This window comes from Panthera tigris, chromosome X, assembly GCF_018350195.1.
Source record: "Panthera tigris isolate Pti1 chromosome X, P.tigris_Pti1_mat1.1, whole genome shotgun sequence".
Taxonomy (NCBI): domain Eukaryota; kingdom Metazoa; phylum Chordata; class Mammalia; order Carnivora; family Felidae; genus Panthera; species Panthera tigris.
Window position 1 is genome coordinate 11,276,337 of NC_056677.1, and position 12,296 is coordinate 11,288,632.

At 39.8% G+C, this 12,296-nt stretch overlaps 2 protein-coding genes across 6 annotated transcripts in view; one reads left to right on the forward strand and one right to left on the reverse strand.

The window, feature by feature from the left end:
* Positions 1-9,677, reverse strand: part of FANCB (FA complementation group B) — a 92,388-nt gene extending 82,711 nt beyond the window's left edge. For 2 of the 3 annotated variants that reach the window (XM_042974827.1, XM_042974828.1), the window contains exons 1-2: positions 9,594-9,677; positions 927-1,937 (exon numbers count right to left, since the gene is read on the reverse strand). In XM_042974827.1, coding sequence (XP_042830761.1) covers positions 927-1,853 — 927 coding nt within the window. In that variant the 5' untranslated portion in view covers positions 1,854-1,937; positions 9,594-9,677. Of the gene's footprint in view, positions 1-926; positions 1,938-9,593 lie in introns of those variants that run through there. The other variant, XR_006213496.1, reaches the window with a different exon arrangement.
* A 238-nt stretch (positions 9,678-9,915) lies between these two features.
* MOSPD2 (motile sperm domain containing 2) overlaps positions 9,916-12,296 on the forward strand; it is a 58,144-nt gene continuing 55,763 nt past the window's right edge. Inside the window, exons 1-2 of one of the 3 annotated variants that reach the window (XM_007090069.3) lie at positions 9,916-10,176; positions 10,336-10,405. In XM_007090069.3, coding sequence (XP_007090131.1) covers positions 10,168-10,176; positions 10,336-10,405 — 79 coding nt within the window. In that variant the 5' untranslated portion in view covers positions 9,916-10,167. The remainder of the gene's footprint in view (positions 10,177-10,335; positions 10,406-12,296) is intronic. The other 2 variants (XM_042973806.1, XM_007090070.3) reach the window with 2 other exon arrangements.

The window sequence follows — 12,296 nt, forward strand, 5'->3', positions numbered from 1 at the left end:
CCCACTCAGAATCCTGGCATCAGTGCAGATACATCATCTAGATGACAGAGGGTGGCATGTATTAGAGTAAGACTATAAGACTTCAATCTATATAACCATATATCAGTCTGCCCCACATAAGGCTAATTTCCAAAGCTGTGATTTTTCACTTATGCAGGGAGGAAGCTTATTTGTATACCCATATCCTCCCTTCCTCCCACCCTCACCACGAGTATCACGGAGTGCACTTAACTATATGAAGACAGTAATAAGAATGTGCTCAACATGCAAATACCATAGAGCTATATACTCATGCTTGCACACACACATTTACAACCTACAGCTCTAGAAGAGTGTTGCCCAAAGAAATATAGGAGTGGCAATGCAAGGCATATATACACTTTTAAGTTTTCCAGTAGCCGATAAAAGAAAATTCTCTCAGAGTGCCTTGGGTGGCTCAGTCGGTTAAGCATCTGACTCTTGATTTCTGCTCAGGCCATGATCTCATGGTCCGTGAGCTTGAGCCCCACATCAGGCTCTGTGCTGATATAATGGGAGCCTGCTTGGGATTCTCTTTCTCTGCCCCTCCCCCACTCACTCTCTCAAATAACTAAACTTAGAAAAATGCCCATCTAATTGTCACATTAATAAAAACTAGAAATAGTTATATTAAAAGACAAATAAATAACGCAATAACTGTAGCTATATATCTATATCCTTCCAAACAACTCAAAGGTTCTATGACTCAAAACAGCAAGGCAAAACCTTCATCAAGTAGCATTTGGAAAACTTTAAGAAATAAGAATGATGCACCATACCTGATTTTAAGTGCAGTACTAATAATTGATTTGGATAATAAGACTTCAGGATAAGCTCTGTGAAACATATAAATACTTAATAGGTCCAAGACTACGCCAATTGAACGATTATGAAATTAAGTACTATACCTGAAAGTTCTTTTTCCAAACAGCACAAATGTCATTGGACTTAAAGGATACGATGAAAAGCTCTCCTCCACCTGAGTCCAGAAGCTGAACTGCACAAGGATCTCCAAAGGGAAGCTGGCACACGCTTTTTGGCGTCCCATTTTGAAATGAAATCAGTTGATTCTTTCGAGTAAGGGCAATCAGAGACATTCTTAACTGGTTGTTGACATTCTCAGTTGCACAGACATGCACACAAGTTACCACACTGCTATAAGCAGGAGGGATAATGTATGCATCACTTATGACTTCTTCATTTTCAAGGGAGTATACACAAAATGTGGTCTTCCAAATTGCATAATCCGATTTTGAAAGCTTTTGGGTGCATCCTTCCTCAGATAAAAAACATGCCTTTGGTCCTAATAACACCATACCTAGATTTTCAATCTCCCCTGCCCACTGAACAGAGGAAAAATTAACAGACACAGTCATAACTTTGCCATTTAGAGAAGAGATACAGTAGAATTTTTCTGCACGTTTCCATAAAACTAAAGGGCCATTAAGGACCCTTACACCATCCTTCAACTCATGGCTTAGTCTAAAACTCAAACGTTTTTCAAATTTATTGGTACTGTGAAGAAACAGAAGAACATATCTGAAAGTGTTCTTTTTATTGCACTGTATCATAACATAAGGAAGATTAATTCCAATTCTGAAATCTGACACACAGTTGCAACACACAATTTTTAAATGAGAGTTTTCTTCCTTTAGCATAAAGAATCCAGTGGACTTCTGAATAAAAGCTCTTGCTCCTCTGTCAAATACCATTCTCCTGACTTGTAATATGGGTATTTCTGCAGGCCCTTTACCTGCAACATCTCTTTTAGACAATCGAAAAATAAGGACTTCCCCATTATAACACAAGAGCCTTTCTTGTTCGTTAGATGACATTGTTTTCTAGTCATTCCACAATATCAAGTCTTCGTGTTGGTCCAATTTTCGAATGCAAATTGATTCCAATTGATGCTTTTAAGCCTAAAAATGTAATGAGGAAAACTACCATCAAGTAGACAGTTGAAAAGAAAACATGTTTGTTAGAGAAATATCACATAGATAGCTACAAATTTTATGAATATTTTTAAGCTCTTTATGCTATCTTAACAACATTATGCTTATCAAAAAGCCCCATCCCAAATATTATCTCTGTACGTTAAAAAAAACACAGTTTGCAAACGATGCAAATAGCCACATCACAAAAGATAACTGAACGTGTTAACAGCATCTATTAGAATCTGTAGGTGGTCTATTGAAAGTGCCTGAAGACATTCTTTCTGGCTCAGGGAATTTCTTAAGGGTTCCACTTTTGTCTCTCTTTCAAACTTACCAACCTAATCTGGTTTCCCCATTTTCTTTTTTCCCCCATTTTCTACCCTGTGGACTCAAACCTGGTTTTTTCCTCTCAGCCTTAGCCTCTCTACAATGACAATTCAATGAGTCAATGATTCAAATTAGACTGGTACCACAGCCCAGGCCCTTGGGGTCCTGCTTCCCTGAAACAGGAGCTCATACAGACTCTAGAGTAAAAATGAAAAGCCCAGAAAGAAAAAGAGGAGACACCATACCACGGTTTTAAAAAATTCACCATAAGAGTAATAGAAATCAATTTTAAATCTTACTTTGCAAAAACAGTGCAGCTTTGACCTTAAGGGAGTCACTATTCCTATTCCAAGTAGAAAAAACTACAGGATTAGTAACATTATAATAAACATAAGAATTAAATAATAGCTATCAGTTATTCAGGTTTATATGCCAGATACAATACGTAACTTCATTTAATGCCTACAACTATTCTCTTAAAGTATTCTTATCATCACATCTTTCAACTGAGAAACAAAGGTCAGAAAACTTTCCAAGGTTACAAAATTAATTGGCAATGACACTAGATTCAGAAGAGGGGCTTCTGACTGCTGAGCCTACACTTTTAACTACCACACTGTCCTGGCATGCATCCCCCGTACTCTGAACACTGGTTATAAGTAAGGCAACCTGAGAGAATTAGCAAAGTAGATTAAGAACAAAGGAACACACATGGTGTCACAAATGGCAAGATCTCATTCTTTTTTATGGCTGAGTAATATTCCATTTATATGTATCTATCTATATACATATCTATATATATATATCTATGTTTTATACACACACACACACACACACACACACACACACACACATCCCATATCCTCTTTATGCATTCATTTATCGATGGGTAGCTGGGACCTAGAGGATATTATATGAAGTAGAATAAGTCAGACAGAGAAAGATAAATGTTATAGGATTCAACTTATACATGGAATCTAAAAAATAAAATGAACAAACAAAAACATGACTCTTTAAATACAGAGAACTGGTGGTTGCCAGAGGGGAGGTCATTGGGAAAAGGGCAAAATAGAGGAAGGGGAATGAGAGGTACTAACTTATAAATAAGTCACGGAAATGAAAAGTACAGTCTAGGGAATATAGTCAATAATACTGAAATAACATTGTATGATGACTACACTTATAATGGTGAGCACTGAATAATGTATAGAATTGTTGAATCAATACTCTGTACACCTAAAACATATAACATGTCAATAATAATAAAATAATAAAAATAAAGTTAGAAAAAGAAAACATGCCAAATCTAACTGCAGAAAAAATTACAACAACAAAGGAACACCCCCTACACAGAACACAACATGTAAGAGAAAGATGTTCATCTTTACTCAGTGGCTATATATGCAGACTCACTTCTTTAATAGCTACCAAATGCTCAGCATATGCTATGAATTGTACATCGCTGCAGAGCCTAGACAACAATGTGAATGGTGGGCCTGGCCAGCCTTTTACTAGATGCATGACTTTGGGCAAGTTACGTAATCCCTTGTGCCTGGTATCCACAGATGATAGATAGGGTGTAGTAACAGTACTACCTCACAAGGTACTAAATTAACTAATATAACCCACTTAAAATAGAGCCTGGCACATGGAAAGTGCTCAATAAAGGTTAGCTGCTACCATTATCATTATCATCACCATCATGGCCAGCTCTGGTTTCTATAGTACCTAACCTTGGAAACATCAGAACAGTCGCATACTAACAGTTTTGGAACGCTGAAAGGTCCCTCTCCGCTATAAATAACTCTAACTCATACTCTTTCTTTTCTACTTGCAGATCATTTACACCAGGAAATTCAACCATTTCAGATATAAAACTAGGTCATATGCAATTAAGCAATAATGTTCTCCTCTGTTGAATGAGAAACTCCAAAGGCTTAGGTCTTGTTCTTTTATTATAAAAATCTACCAAGAGTTCAAATAGAAAAAAAGTATCACTGAACCATCTAAAAATTTAACTTAAGGCAGCATTTTATAGAAATAACTTTAATTTAGGGGCAATTCTATTAAAACAGACTAAATTAGTCAGCAACTACTTTCAAATTGGAGATGCCATAGCTTATTGTCGAATTTCCAAATACATCATTGGATGTAGTTTTAAACAATGTTCATAAATTCTTTGAAATCCCTTCCATTAAGAAGTGGCACTTAATTCTCCTCTCCCTCAGTGAGGGCTGGTCATTATGACTCACTCTTAGCCATGAGAATATGGCAGAAGGGACAATTTGAGACTTCCAAGACTGGGTCAGAGAGCACTGTGGCTTCCTCGTTGACCTGCCCCTTGGATCACCTGCAATGAGGAAAGCCACCTGCCATATTAAGACACTCAGGCATCCTCGTGGAGAGGTGCATACAGCAAGGGACTATGCTTCCTGCAACAGTTAGCAAGGCCTCAGCCTTTTGCCAATGGCCATGTGAGTGAGCCTTCTTGGGATCAGATCTTGCAGCTCCTTGAGATGATTCAGACCCTTGGAGAGATTCTGAGCCAGAAGGATCAACCAAGCTACGCTGCTCCCAAATTCTTGATCCTCAGGAACTCTGAGATAATGTTTGCTGTTTTAAGCTAAGTTTGGGAATAATTTGTCATATAGTAACAGATAAATACATAGCTCCATGGTAATTGTTTAAGTTGATGATACTGTTTTTGAGAATTTCATGAAACCTATTACTTGAAGTAACTGGAGATACTGTATGATAATACAAACTAGCAGAAGTCACTGGCTTACTGGTTTGTTGTTAGGCAACTAATGCAAAGATCTGGGACAGTAATATTACAAAGTAGTTTCAGCTGTCTCAGTAAAGAAGCTAAGTAGGTAAATCAAAGGTGTGGCTTTTACTTATGAAACTATCTTTTAGTTTAAAGAAATAAATATTGTATTACAACAAAATATATGAGTAATAATTGATTTAAAATTTCCCACAGACATGTCAGGTCTTTTAGATTTCTAAAAAAGTTTCCTTTTTTCAAGCATTAAATGAGATATATATATATATATATTAGCATTAATATGACATAATCTGAGATAAAGATCTAAGAACTTGTCTTTTACTACCTACTTACATGAAAGGTTTTTCACTTTTCTTAATCGTACTAAAAATAACCAAAAGTAACTTCTACACAGAAAAGGAATTTGGAAGACATGAGTGAGACCCTTAACACAGAGATAAGTAATAACATAACAGAGAACAAGGGCTCAATAAAGGAAATTAGAAACATGCTTGATAGAATGAACAGTAGGCTGGAAGAAGCAGAGGAACGAATTAGTAATCTAGAAGAAAGTAATGGGAAGCAATCAAGCTGAACAAAAGAAAGAAAAAAGAATTATGCCAAATGAGAATAGAGACTTCAGGAACTCAGTGACTCCATCAAACATACTAACATTTGTGATTTTAGTATTAAGTATCACAACTAATGTTTAATCAACACAGTGCTCTGGTTCACCAATATCCAAGTATGACAGAAGGAGAATCTGACTACTAAATGGTGAGCAGACTCTCCCCCTTTCCTAACTTTAGAGTATGTATTGTTGCACCTTAATAAAGTTATGACTTTAAGAAAATCAGACCCCTTACATTCTGTTCTTTTAATGTTATCACCAAGTTCCTTAACCTAGAAACCACTATCTTCCAACTCTGTTCCAACTGCCACTATGGTAGTTCAGGCTTTCATCTCTCACTGAGGCTGAGGTAAAATCTTCTTAAATTGGTCTTCCTTACTCTAGTCTCTCTTCCCCTCCAATGTATTAATTTATTTATGCTACTTCAGTTATTGTCCAAAAACACAAACTTGATCTGGTAACTGTCCCCTAACTCAAAAACCTTGCATGTACCTTCTCCCCCTTTCTCAATAGATCTATGATCCTTAAGTTACTACCTGGAAAGATAGAGGCTAAACATTGTGTATTGAACATATGAATGATGTTGAGATAAAGGTTGCAAACCATTGCTATAAAGTTTATTATGGCATTCAAAGCCCAGTTATAATCCTAATCCAACAGGCTTTTAGCATGAGCTCTTGGCAAAAAGAAAACTTATTCTCATGGATTCGGATTCAAATAGATTTAAATGACTGTAACATGAAATGTCTCTATTTTTAAATACTACTGCAAAAGCACGCACACTTTAAATAAGTTATTTAAAATGGATCACCTTAAGAGTTAAAAATTAGAAGTTATTAATATATTTACTTATGAAGATAAATTTTTTTCTCAAACTTTCTATCATCTTCAAGACTTATTGAATTCACATACCTATGTACATCTATTTTAATTTATACCAATGCAACATCTGTTTAAAAGTTCTTAGCATATGTTCATAAAACAAACCTTTAAGTCTATGGAATAAATGGTAATTTTCTTTTTTTTTTTACAAAGAAATAATCTGGAAACAGGGGCACCTGGGTGGCTCAGTTGGTTAAGTGTCCAACTTAATCTCGGCTCAGGTCATGATCTCAGTTTGTGAGTTTGAGCCCTGCATCAGGCTCTGTGCTGACAGTGTGGGTCCTGCCCGGGATTCTGTCTCTCCTCTCTGCCCCTACCTGACTTATGTTCTCTCTCTCTCAAAATAAATAAACTTTAAAAAAAAATTTTAAAAGAAATAATCTGGAAACAACTGAAAATAAGATTCAACTTAGAAGTTCTAAAACCAATATAAACAAGCTCTGATTAATCAAACCCTGATTATCAGGGCACCAGGCTTACTATTCCAGTCTCTAGGTCATCTGAATTTTTACTTACTTACCCTTACAATAATGGCTTACACTGTGGTGCCTTACACCCTTACAAGAGAAAAAAAAACAGGTTAACTAAAACCAGTTAAGTTTTATCTCCCACTGTAGCTAATGGGAGCAGTGGGGGGGCAGATTATTTATAAAATACTACACAATTAATTTGAGCGTTTCCTGTTCTGTATTACCATATATCAAAGTTGACTATGTATATTTTGTACATAAAATGAAAACAGATGAGTATACTAGGGAAATAATACACACTAACAGAAATATAGTAGATTGGCAATAAATTATCACCCTCATCCACTCTTCCCTCCCAGCCTCCTATCAAATAAACAATGTTATTTTTAAATGCTAATAAATTCCTCTGGGTGTCATAAATTTCAGAACTCTTTAAATAAACTACCTGTCTGGTTGAGGAAGGTCCTAAAAGAGCATATTATCTGCAGATAAAATCTAAAAATGTCTCTGAGAAACTGTATCAAGTATGACCAACAGAAAGTATCTTTGAAAAAAAAAGGTAGAATTAAGACACCCCACTAAAAATTTCACCTAATATTAAACATAATTTTATAAGCATAATACCGATAGATGTACTTTTCCCAACGTATAGAACATTTACCCAAGTAAATCAACTTGGCTACAGAATAGGTCTGCTGTTAATACGTTTTCCTACCTCTCTAACTAGAAATCATTTGTTGGAGCCTACCCAGAACCAAGCTCCATTTTCCCTTTTCCAAAACACGTTAGTGCATCTGAAATGTAGGTGAAAGTGGGGGAATGGTGATCCACTAGGAGGATTAGGAAAGACTAAGTTAAAGGTTTTCTATGTCATTACTTCTAACTTTCTCTAAGCAATGATAATCCACTGAAAGGTTTCAAAAACAGAAATCACGGAACTACACTTCTGAATTATAAAGACCTTGGTGACAGTGCTGACGATGGTGGAAGGTAAGAATGGAGGCAAAGCCATCAGTTTAGTTAGGAGATAATTATGAGTTCTTAATTAAAGGGAGAGATGACTTTGGAAGGCAATTTGTCAGTCACCTGAAATACATACATCCATCAATTTCATTTGTAGACATGAACCCAGAGAAATAATCCTACATAATAATGCACAAAGACATTGCTCTAGAATGTTCACTGTGCTGTTATTTGTAATATTAAGAAAAAAAGTAAAAACTTCCATGACCATCAATAGGGTAATGAATACATACAGATGGAATATCATACTATAGTTAACAGGAATGAATCAGATCTACATATACCGCCCTGGCTAGATTTCAAAAACGAAATGAAAAAAATTAAGCTACAGAAAAATGTATATATACTTGAGTACATTATTTATCTAAATCAAAACACATAAAACATTATTGGGTTTTTTGTTGTTGTTGTTTACTTACAATTGCTACATTCCTGGAGTGCTTCTCTGTGCCAGGTGCTACTCTAAGCAGTTTGGACTTATTCCTCGCTACATCCTTATACTACAGGCAATATAATCCCCTTCTACAGATGGGGAAGCGGAGGCATGGAATTTAAGGACCTTCTCAAAGACCTCCAAATAGGAAGTAACAGAGCCAGGATTCAAACCCAGGCAGCCTGGTCCAAAATGTAAAAAGCAAAGATTCTGTAAAGATTCATGCCAAATTCCAACGACTGTTTATTCTGGAGGAGATAGGTATCAGGGTAGGGGAGTGGAGCCAGAGGGGGGCTGTAGCTAGAGCTGAAATGTTATTTTTAAACAATGTATTCAACTAGTTTTTAAACAAGGTGTCCATTTTTCCCCAAACACATTTTTAACACACTAAAAAAAAAAAAAAAAAAAAAAAAAAAGGCTAGATATCGTGGTTGACTATAGATGGTGGAAATATGGGGGCATTTCTTTGTAGTTTTCAGGATCCTTCAGTTTTTTAAAAAAGGCAGCGTTATCGAACACAAAACGATTTCTTTTCCATTTTTTTGGCCGACAATCATAAAATTGTTCCAGGGCCCTATAAACCTAAATCTTTCTCAAGTTTGGCCCTTAAGGTTATTTTGCCCTGGGTAACTGTCGTAAGGGCTGCCCTATGCATTGCAGGCTCTTTAGCAATACCCACTAGATGGCCAGTAGCTGGTCCCTGCCCCATTATGACAACCAAAACTGTCTCCAGACACTGCCAAATGTCTCCTAGGAGATAAAACTGCCCCCGGTTGAGAACTACCTTAATAAACTGTAAGGTGCTTTACATCTTTTAACTTTCTATAACTGCTCTAGTTTAAAGGTTTCAAAAACATAACCCGTGGTAAATTTCTCACACTCCAAGTGGGAAAGATGCGGCGCGGTGAAGAAAGTTTCAAGCGAAATAATCCAATACGGCAAGCACTTACAATCTAGTCATCATTCCACAGAATGACGGCCATAGGCCCCGGCAAGCTCGTTTCCATCCCCTTATTCCGCAAAGAGGGCACAAGGGGGGGCCAACCCAGCTCTGCCGCCCGGCCCCGCGAAGGCCAGGGGAAGGTGTGGGACGACGCGCCTGCCATACCTGAGCCCGCGCGTCCTGAGTCCGACAGGCGCCACGTTCCCGACGCCCCAGGCGGGCGCAGCGTCCCTCGGCTCCAAACCTCCCGCCCGCGCGCTGCATCCTGGGAGGTCGGGGCCGGAGGCTGCGTCGGGAGCAGAGGAGGCGGGGCGCGCGGAGCCTGCGGAGCATGCCCGGAGACGGTTGCCAAGGGAGGCTGAGGGGGCGGGGCCTCCAGGGAAGGTTGTGAAAGAGAGGGGCAGGCGGAGCTTGCTCGGGCGGAGCTCGGCGCTGTAAGCTCCCGTGATCCGGCGGTAGGCGGAGGCGGGTCCGCAGTGCAGGGGCTGTCTGAGGGAGCGGAGCCCGCACCAGAAGCTAATGGAAAGCCAAGCTAAGCGCCTGGTCCCGCCTCCAGACCCAAGCGGCCGCATCAGATTGGGCAGCGCGGCGACGCTTCCGCCCGCCTCCCGGTGTCACGCGACGGTCTCCACCTCCCGCCCTTCCCTCTGTACCTCCCGGCCCTCCCGGCCAGTGATGAGATATTCGGACAGGTGGGGAAGTGGCCACGGCAATCGAAGTCACGTCCACGAGCGCGACCATGGCCGAGGTGAGAAGCCGACTGCACTGCTGCCGTTCCCCCCCCCCCTAGATCCGGAAGCTTCCTCTGAAGTCCGGGGGCCGTGCCCCCAAGTGCAGGTGGGCTGGGCTGAAGGGAAGCGGGATGGTGTGCGTGGTGTCTAAGCGTCCCTTCGTGTCTCCCTTTCAGTGTCACACCCAGAATAAAGCCAAGCTCGTCTCTGAGACCCGACGGAGATTCGAAGCTGATTATGTGACAGGTGGGTACCGCGTTCTCGGTGTTGAGGCAGGTAGGCAATGAGCGTCCCCAACTTTCCGAAGGTGTTGCGGGCGTCTCTGTGGGAGGCTTTAGGGACCCTTTCGACCCTCACAGGGATGAGGCCCTGCACGTTTCCAAGGTTTTCTTCTCCTAACATCCCATGCACGGTGGCTCCAATGGGGCAGGTGATATGCCCATTGCTTCCTGAAGGGTTAATGTAAGTTGGAAATTGGTGAGTTTCTAGCATCTCAAGTTTATGGAACTTGGAGGACACTTGCAAGGCCCACGGCACGGGTGACACCGTACAGTTTCTGTGCTGACCTTTCACCAGCAACAATAGAGAAAAAAACGTGGAAGCTGCCGTAATGCTATTCACGTGTACTTAATTGGGGATACAAATTCCTTGGATACTTGGCCTAATTCCACTTCATACTACCCAGTATGCTACCCACGGAGCAGACCCTCCAGTGCTGGAACAAGTTCTCTGTCATCCCGCACTGTACCTAGCAAAGTACCTGTGAGTCCAGAATTGATTCATTGGTTGAATATTATGTGTTCATGTGGTTGAACAGATGTCCCAGATACTTGAAACTGATGGCTTAATCCTTGTACAGTGATTTTTAAAAACTTACAGGATAATGTGTTATAAACGTGGAATAAATATTTGAATCCTGACTCTGCCACTTAATAGCTTAGTTGTCTTTTCTAAGCCCCGGTTTCCATATCTGTGAAACGTGAATAATTATGTTAGGAGGATTAACTGAAAAAGCACATATCAAACTGTCTACCATGGGGTTAACCTATTGCAAGCTCTCAACAACTGTTTTGTCTGCATAATCACTTTGACTGCTGTGGAAGGGGTTAAGCTTCTGCATCTTGAGGGCTCAGCAGAGGTTCTCTGCAACTTTAGACTGCCCTAGATTAAATGTCAGTTGATGACCTAGAATAAATAAGGAAATGTGTTCCAAATAACCTGGTCAGTAAATCTTTTTTCATCCTCCCTGTCAATTTTCTTCACATCCCAAACTTTGCACTAGAGAGTTGCAAAAGCACTCGATTCACTTTTAGCCCGGAGATCTCATGTCTAATAATATAGCTGGTTCCAGTAAAGAGATAATTCTGAAATTGCTTTCTGTAGAGATGTAATTCTTACAGTCACATGGTTTATAGTATTTTAAGAAGTAATCCAGAACTTGACCTAATGTGCTCGTGGCTCCCCAATAGCCATGTACTCACCCAAAGGAGGAAGCAGGATGTGTGTGTGTGTGTGTGTAGTCAGAGAAATGTAGCAATAGACAAGATCTCAAAAGTCATCTTGGTCCAACCTTCTCATTTTTAAAATGAAGAAAGAGCTAGAGGGATTAAGTGATTTGCTCCAAATCCTTGGTGTTAGTGGCTAGGCCTGGGCTTGTGCTCAAGTTTTCTCAATTTCACTACAGTGAAAATCTTTGGCAACACCAGCATGTCAAATTGGATCGTGTCACTCCCCAACTTGAAACCCTTCAGTACCTTCCCACTGTGTCTAGAATGAAAATCTCGGTTCTTTATGGTGGCCTACACAGCAAGGCCCTGCATGCTGTAGCTGCTGCCCCCCGCATCCTAATCCGTAACTACTGTCTTCGCTTAGTACAGATTTCACCACTGCCCACAGTCAGAAACATCACATCTTGCAATCTACTATGCATGAACGCATAACCGAAGCAAAAGTTCATTCAAGAATACTTATTCTGAAAACCTACGACTCCCTGGTGCAGTGACCCACAAAATTGACATCACAACCTACGCGACCCACAGTTTGAAAAACACAACCAGCCACACTGCATCTCTTATGTTCTTCAAACAGACTGAATCTGTGTTTATCTCGGGAGCTCTCCACTTCTCTTTGTTTGGAA